The following is an 8,329-nucleotide window of genomic DNA, read 5'->3' as shown; positions in this document are numbered from 1 at the left end:
GGGAAAACTCGCGGCCCCCTCAGCCCCCGGGCCACGCTCGGCGGCCGCGGGGGACCCTCGGCGCACCCCGAGACAGCGGCCCGCCGCGCATGTCCGCCGCCACCTCCCCGGCTGCCGGACGGCGCCTGCGCAGCGAGGCCACGAGCGGCGCTGCTGCCGCGGCCGCTCCGCCCGGATCCCTCCGCCGCCATGCGCCGGTCCCGGCGCCCCGCCCAGCGGCGCGCTTCGAGGGCTGCCGCCGCGCAGGGCCGCGGCCTGTGAGCGGGGCGGCGGGGGCTGCTCTGGCGGGCCCGGCATGGCGGGGCGGCGGTGCGCGGGCGGCGCGGCCGCCTTGGCCGAGGCGCCGGGCTGCGGCGCGGCGGCGGAGCCCGCCCGGGAGCTCTTCGAGGCCTGCAGGAACGGGGACGTGGAGCGGGTCAAGCGGCTGGTGCGGCCCGAGAACGTCAACAGCCGGGACACGGCCGGCAGGAAGTCCAGCCCGCTGCACTTCGCCGCAGGTACCGGCCTGTGGCCGCCGTTACCGTCCCTGTGGGGAAGGGGAGGCCCGGGGAGCAGCCCCGCCGGGTGCCGGGCCCGCTGCCCGGGCCGCGCACCTCCGCCTTCCTCTCGGCGCGGGGCCTGGGTAGGGCCCGGCCTGGCCGAGCCGCGGAGGAGCACTCGGTGCGTCGCCTTCCCGCAGGCCCCGCCGCGGCGTTGGCCCGGGCGCGGCGGCGGGGGTCGGAGCGCCTCGCAGCCCCCGTGTGCGTCTGGCGCCCGTCCCGTGGCTGCGGCCGTCTCCAGGCGTGGATGGCCGAGTGGTACCGGTGTCGTCTTGTTTCTTTCTCAAAACCAAAAAAAAACCCAACCCACCTCAGCTGGCGCTGAGGACATCTGGACCGAGGTTCTGACTGTTCATGTTGTGGCATGTGAGCTCTGACAGGTGGCATATGTTCCAGGTACTGCTTCCATTAATTTCAGCAGGCCTGTTCCTTTTTAGAATTTCACCCATGAAGGGTGCCTGTCACACACCATTCCTAAGCCTTTTGCTTTCTTTCTTTAGCAAATAGACTTTGTTAATTCGGGACTTAGGTATGCAAACAGCTGACATCACGGAACAACTGCTTTCACTGGCAACAGGTCAGAAGATTGTATCCCACCTTTTCAGACTAAGACCTGACTGTGACTGTTGTTTTCATGTTGTTTGTTTTGATTTTAACGCAGCATCAGATGTAGGACCCCAAGGCTGGCAGGCTGCAGAAGACAGCAGCGTATTTTCAGCTAAAAAACATGAATAATAATAAAGATGTTTGTTTCTTCTCCAGATTGTTTTGGAAAAGGTTTCTACTTAAGCTGTCTTTTCCTCGCATTCAGTAGACTTAAGAGATCTAATTTCTTTAAAGCTTCTTCAGGATAGCTGCATTGGACAGATTTGAGAGACTGGATCAGCAAGAGAGCCCAGGAGACAACTTAAAACATCCTGTCAGAGGAAAACAGTTTTGCAGCAATCTTTTTATATGCAGCTGTCCTGCCTGTTCACTACTAAACTCTGAACTTGTAAGCGTATGAGTATGTTTTACAGCATCTTGGAGAAGTGAGGGTTTTTCTCTTTTTTTGATTTTCTTTTTTTTTTTTTTTTTTCCTGTTGTGCCTAAGGAGTTCCTCGTGCGGTATAGTGATCTAGTTTATCTCTCTGGACAGGAGTGAACTGTCTTTAAAAAACAGAACTCCTGACCTATAGAAAGCTTTTCCTTTAAAAATTGCATAGCAATAAGTTCATGCAGTTGTTAGACTTCTAATGTTAAACAGTTTGGTGTGTGAATGGGAGAGGGCATTGCCATGCTTACGTGTACTTCAGGCTTGATGAAGAGAAATTAATTGCTTCTCTCACAAAACTGCAGGAGATGGTGAAAGTTACTGGTTAGTATGTGACATAAAATAATTTCTTGATTTAGCACTCTTCCACTGCTTCAGGTAGAACTCTGCTGTTGTCAGCCCACCTGCAATAGACTCCGTGTGAAAGATGGACATAAGTAACTCTTGGATTTTAGGGTTATTGTTTTTGTTTTGTTTTGTTTTGCTTTTAACCCATGATTCACAGTTTGAGTAATACTATGTTCTTTTGTCTTCTGTCTCTAAGGGCATTACCTTCCAGGAAGTAAAAGCAAAAGTCTGTTGTATTCTTGCTTTGTATAGCTTAGGTGGCTACGTGTTCTTAGAAAATACATTACAAAACTTCTCTGACTAGTTTCATTCGGTTTCAAGACTTGTTTTATGGAAGAGGTGGAGCTGAATTATGAAGATAGGTTTTGTATTGCTCTTTTTCTTTTTTTTAGTGGCATTCTGGTGTCTGAACTTGAGTTCTATTTTTATAAGTCTTTTCCCAAATCTTACCTAGTAATTTAAAGAAATAAATTCCTCTTTTTCCATTTGCCGTTTTATAATGGTGAATTTTAAAATATATTTAAAAAAAATAATACTGCAAGGTGTCCCTGAGCATGTGTCATTATTAGAAATAATACATGTTGGGATCTTGGTGAAGATTAGTCTTCGGATTTTGTAGTACACGATTGTGTGTGTGGTAGATAAATTGTACGAAAGCTTAAGTCAAGAGCTCACCACCCTTTGCAATATAATAGGCTTAGTCCTCTCTGACCATAAGCTGCATATACTCCCTCAAGTCAATCAATTTCATTACAGTGTATGTCGAACTTGAAAGTATCACAAGGTTTCAGGGACTTGTCAGGAACCAAGATGCCCTTCCTGCAGACTTTCTTCCAAAAAATGGATGCCTGGGGCAGGGGAGAAGAATCGGAGCTCAGTTGTTTCTGTAGCTTTTCATCTCATCAAAATTAGGTCAATGTCAATTATGACACAACAGTGACTGTAAATAAATAAATATTTTTTAAAAAAAATTAAAGGATAATATTCAGGATTTGTTCCTCAAAAAGTGACAGACTTTTAACTGACAAGTTCAGTGTCATAGCTGTGCTATGAACAAGTGCAGTCACAGCTGACTCAGCTGGCATAGATTGTACAAGAGTGTCAGCTGGAGGCCCAGAGTAGCCCCTCTACTTTGCAGTAAGAAGTAATGGGGTCATGATGATGAGAAAGTTATCTTGCACAGTTGCAAGCTGTGATACCAATACCATTTAGTTGATCTTTCGATAGAAACTCAAGAGCCAGGGAAAAAAACCCACTCCTTAAAAATGACAATATTTTTTTTTGAAGTGTTGAAATTGTTTTTGCAGCAGTGAACTAATGGCAAAAACGAACTGTTACAGTAGGTAGTGGTTCTCTTCTGTGTGTCAGTAAAGGCTGTGCCCTTTTTCCACTCTCAGTGAAAACAAGAGAGAGGAGAGAGTGAGCATTGCACAGAGTTTGGCCACCTCCTCTGGACACGTACATCCTTCAGAAAATAATGAGAAAATCCTTTTCTTTCTGTACATGGTGCCCTCTTGTACAGATGCTTCCACAAGGAAGTAAGGAATCTCAGCTGCGCGCTCAGTGCTGAGGAGAAGTTACAAAAATTGGTGTGATGCAAAAGAGCCCGTCTCAAGCTTAAAATAACTAATAGGTAGTTTAGGGGTGTTGCTATACTTCTTGGGGTATTTTCTGAATGGTTGCAGGCTTTGCCCAGAGAGCAGCTATGGGCTGCTCATGAACTGTATCTGAACTTTCGTGCGAAATACAGGGCATCCAAGTGAATTCTCTGCACCTATGATGAGGTTTTACTACAGCTGATTTTCAATTAAAGTATTGATTCCTGCTAAGATTGGCATTTTACATTCAAAACCATGGCTATGCATCAAAGCTTTGAGAGACAGGAATGCTTTCTGTACAAGAATGAGTGATCTTTAGCTCCAGACTTGTAACTTCTGGTTAGAGAATTTGATCAGAGGCTTCTCTGACATAACTAAAGCAGTTCTGGAAAACGTTTTTTGGTACTGAAAGAAGATACCAAGCGATCTGTCATCAAATAACAGCTTTGATGATGGACTTTGAGCAGATTTCTGTCATTTGTGAAAAGTCTGGGTAGATCCTTGAAAAATTTAGCAAATTTTGAGTATACATTCAAACTTTTTGAATTTTGGAGACATAAGAAAAAATCAGGAGGACACATGTAAGAAAAATAATAACCGTAGAATCATAGATTCTAGATCATCTAGTTCCAACCCCCCTGCCATGGGCAAAGACACCTTTGCCTATATCAGGTTGCCCAAAGCCTCATCTAGGGGAAGGAATATTTATAATATCTAGTTATGAAAGCTAAACTTATTTAAGAATGAGAAGTATGCTGCATATAATTTACTATATAGACAATACAGCTGCATGGGTATATGTTGTATAGGTATTGATTTTTATTTTTTTTACAGCAGAAATATGTATGCACGTGCCGTGAATATGGCTGCCTGTGCAGATAAATTGTTTTTGAGTGGACCAGAGGTCTGATCCAGTTCTCATCGCAAGTGTGCTGAGCTCCTTTTCTCTGTTAGGACAGGCAAGGTACCTTCTGTCAGCTGTGAGATGGGTAACTGTAATGTTGAGACTCAAAAGTTAATTTGACGTACAGTATGTAGTTCTATCAAAGTTAAGCTAAGATTTGTATTATTAGTAATATATTTTGGAGAGTTAAAGCACATCACCAATACGTCTTGTGACTGTTACTCGAAAATATCTTGGAGTTTGTGCTGAGATTAAAAAGTTTCACATAAAATTATCTTTATAAGAATCAGAAATCTGTAGGGAGTGAGTGTGGTTCCTTGTCAGACTTCTGAGGGAAGAGGAAGAAAGATAAAATTTAACAAAGTCTTTTCTGAATACCTTTTCTGGCCTCTTAATCTTTGGCATATACAGCTTGCTTAATAATGGCAATGTTTGAGTTTTGAGCTCCAGACAGCAAAGGTGAAAGTGCTTCTTGCTCCAGGATTTCAGTTGCTGTCAGTCAGGGAGAAGGGTTTACTGAATAGTCAGGTTTAGTGAAGAGTGTGCTATGAAAAAGTTGAGTTGCAACTAAACTAAAACTAAAAAGTTCAGTTGTCTAAAATGCTGATACTTCTCATATGCTTCTGTGATTTTTGTCACTGAAATGCTGTGTGGCTATCAGGAATAAACATTTCTAGGTTATGGTTGCAGGGACTTAAACCTGCCTACGTTCCACCGACGATATGTAACAAAGTTTTAAGTTTACCACAATTTGAGTACTGCTGGTGTTGGCAATTGTCTGGTGGTTCAGTCTGAGGGAGAAGCTCAAGACTTCCTCCCCACCTGGTTCTTGATCTCTTCAGGACAACAGTTTGCACTCAGATACTACAAGCAGGGAGGGCCAAGTCCTACACACACAGCTTCTTTCACAGAAGGTGCTTGGCACAAGTCTGATATGTACCAAAATACGGCTCTTACCTGCCCCAATAACCGCCAAGACTCTGAGAGACCTTCATGAGACTTTTGAGGGATTTCTGTAGGCAGTGGCCTTTGGAATGTAACCAGATGGGCATAATGGTTACAAGCAGAAGTCCTAAATCATTCTGGCCTCTTGTGGAGATATTAGAGAAAACGTAGATACAGTTCGATGTACTGGTTTATTTGCTGTTATATAAAAGTGCGAGATACAGCTGAAATTAAACAATAGTTGCTATAGAATTGGCTTCTAAGAGCAATTACCTCATTTATGATATGTTTCTAGCCCCATATGTGCAAGTGAGCTTATTTTTTTTTGTTGTCTGCTAACTTGAATGATAGATTCGTTAAAAAGTGCTTCAGATTGTGTAAGAGCATTTTTGTGCTTCAGTCATGATCAAATTTTTATAATCATTTTAGGTATCATTGAAGGTAGGCATTACAAATGTCTTTAAATTATGGTTGTGCATACTCTCATAATAAATTTCTTCCATAGAGAATGGTCTCAGATAAACTTCTTATGTCCCTAAGGGTTTTCTTAAATGATCGTTTCAAACTGTGTGCACATTATGTTAATTATTCCTTAGAAAGCAAATAGCCACACTTCTAGTTTTAACCTGAAAGCAGTGCTGCTTACTTGCTTTTTTTAAAAAAAGCTGTATGTTTCTGTAAAATACTTTTCATGTTAATATGAATTTTTTTTAAAAAGCTTAGAATATAAATTGTATATACCTTGGCTTGTAGCCAGTCTCATCCTTACTGCTCCCAGGGCTCATCTGTTGGTCCATCCACAAACTGGCTGTGGGTTGACAGAGTATCATACAAATACTGTATGAATATTATTTTTCTACTGATTTTGATCTGATTCTTAGGGGTTTCGAAAATAGCCTTAGTGTGTAAATGTTCCTTCAGTATAGGATGCCAGTTATGATTGTTTAGAGTGGTTACTGTTGTTCAAGTTTGGGTTTTTAATCTGTGTATGTGAGACAGGGAATTTTCGTACCCAATTATGACACCTTTCCTCCCTTTATCTCTTCCAGGTTTTGGTCGGAAGGATGTAGTTGAATATTTACTTCAAAGTGGTGCCAATGTCCATGCGCGAGATGATGGAGGCCTTATTCCTCTTCACAACGCTTGCTCTTTCGGTCATGCCGAAGTTGTCAATCTTCTGTTGCGGCATGGTGCAGATCCCAATGCTCGGGATAATTGGAATTACACTCCCCTTCATGAAGCTGCCATTAAGGGCAAGACAGATGTCTGCATTGGTAATTTTCTCCCATTCTTCCTGTGACTGACTCATTTCTCTTCACTGTGAAGATTCAAGAACCTTTTAAAGACTGTTTTTTATTCTATGAAGCTATGGCTGGTATAAGGATTAAAACTAAAAATCTTTCATAAACTTAAATTCATATGCCAGTTTTATAAGAAACAAGTTTCTAGATCTGTTTTTGACAATTCCTTAAGTATAAAGGTTCACATTGACATCATGAGGAAAGAGCTTTAGAGTGACATGATGGAGCTAGATTCTTTTCTGCTACAGCCTAGGCTCTTATGCTGCCTTCTGCTGCTACTCACAGTGCAGTGAAAAGAACAGAACTGGTTTTAATAATGGTTTCATTCTGTCTTTACGTGTAGCAGCCATCTTAAATTAGTTAAGAGGAGTGGTGAAACTTCAATTATATTGACCACTTGTTTTGCCTACACAGTTTTCAAGAATTAGGAAGAGGTAGAAACTCGGGTAGTCAAAAATCTAATTTTTTGATTGTGTGGTTTACTCTCATTTACTTTAATTAAGGAGCACATTTGGAGAGTTGTAGATATAACATTGCCTGTTTGGCCCCAATATGAGTGCAAGATGCGTGGCCTGCTGCTGCTGTGTACAGTTTAGGGCGTAGTCACTTGTGGATTGGGGCAGCATGCTCTGGAGCTGATGTGAAGTAGCTACTGGTTTTTATGGTGTGTCAGTTGCAGTCTTTCAGCTGAGATTGTTCCATTTCTGCTCTGCTTTTTTCTCACAAAAGGTGTCTAGGCATGTTTCACTAGTTCAGCTGTTCACAAGTGACATTAAGGAATTCTGACATGAAAAATTTGAGAGGGGAAGTTAGGACCGGTAACTGGATGTTTCTTTTGTTGTTTGCATCTTACATTAATGATATGTCTCAGAAGCCTTGTGTTGCTGAATTGTTTTCTTATGGAAAACTTTGGCATTTTGTAGTACTGCTGCAGCATGGTGCTGAACCAACCATCCGGAACACAGATGGACGAACAGCTTTGGATTTAGCAGACCCGTCTGCAAAAGCCGTGCTGACTGGTAAGTGATAATCTTCAGATTTATTATAGTCGAATGAATGTAATACTGTATTTTGGGTTTTGTCTTTCTGATATTACTATAACTTCTCTCTGTTTTCTAATTCTAAATAGAATTTCCCATATGGCCTTCGTCATCTCAGATATAGGACGATATATGTTCTAGACAAACAGTTTATTGCGCTAGTTCGGTAATGGACTGTCAAATTTTTAGCATTTATGTTCTCTAAAATTTTGGAAGAGGAGGATAGGTAGTGAACTTCACATATATAGATATTTATTTAACAATTAAAGAAACTCCCTTTTGTCTTCCAGGTGAATACAAGAAAGATGAACTCTTAGAAAGTGCCAGGTACGCATGTTTGGAAGATAGCTGGAATTTAGTTATATTTTCAGAATGTTATGTAATGAATGTATATATTGGCTTTTGAGCTGGCATTCCATCTAGATGCTAAGCTTTGACTGTTATCTGTGAATAAAGCTACAAAAATAGTTATACATATGCATTTTTGCTTTCCCCTTAATGCTGACAATACAGAAGTGAATGTATCACTTCAGAACACATCTGCTGAACATTATAACAGGAAAAATATAAAAATATAAATAAGCTACTAAAAACTGGAATAGAGAGAAAACTGCCCATTTC

General features: G+C 42.1%; 1 protein-coding gene across 1 annotated transcript in view; it reads left to right on the top strand.

Moving 5' to 3' along the window:
• The first annotated feature begins 295 nt into the window (after window positions 1-295).
• Window positions 296-8,329, top strand: part of TNKS2 (tankyrase 2) — a 32,446-nt gene continuing 24,412 nt past the window's right edge. The window contains exons 1-4 of the mRNA XM_086616242.1: window positions 296-497; window positions 6,417-6,641; window positions 7,592-7,687; window positions 7,999-8,035. Coding sequence (XP_086472368.1) covers window positions 296-497; window positions 6,417-6,641; window positions 7,592-7,687; window positions 7,999-8,035 — 560 coding nt within the window. The remainder of the gene's footprint in view (window positions 498-6,416; window positions 6,642-7,591; window positions 7,688-7,998; window positions 8,036-8,329) is intronic.

Source organism: Tauraco erythrolophus, chromosome 9 (genome assembly GCF_009769465.1).
Source record: "Tauraco erythrolophus isolate bTauEry1 chromosome 9, bTauEry1.pri, whole genome shotgun sequence".
NCBI classification, from domain to species: Eukaryota; Metazoa; Chordata; class Aves; order Musophagiformes; family Musophagidae; genus Tauraco; species Tauraco erythrolophus.
Note: the sequence above shows the minus strand (reverse complement) of the source record. Positions and strands in the feature narration are given on the sequence as shown.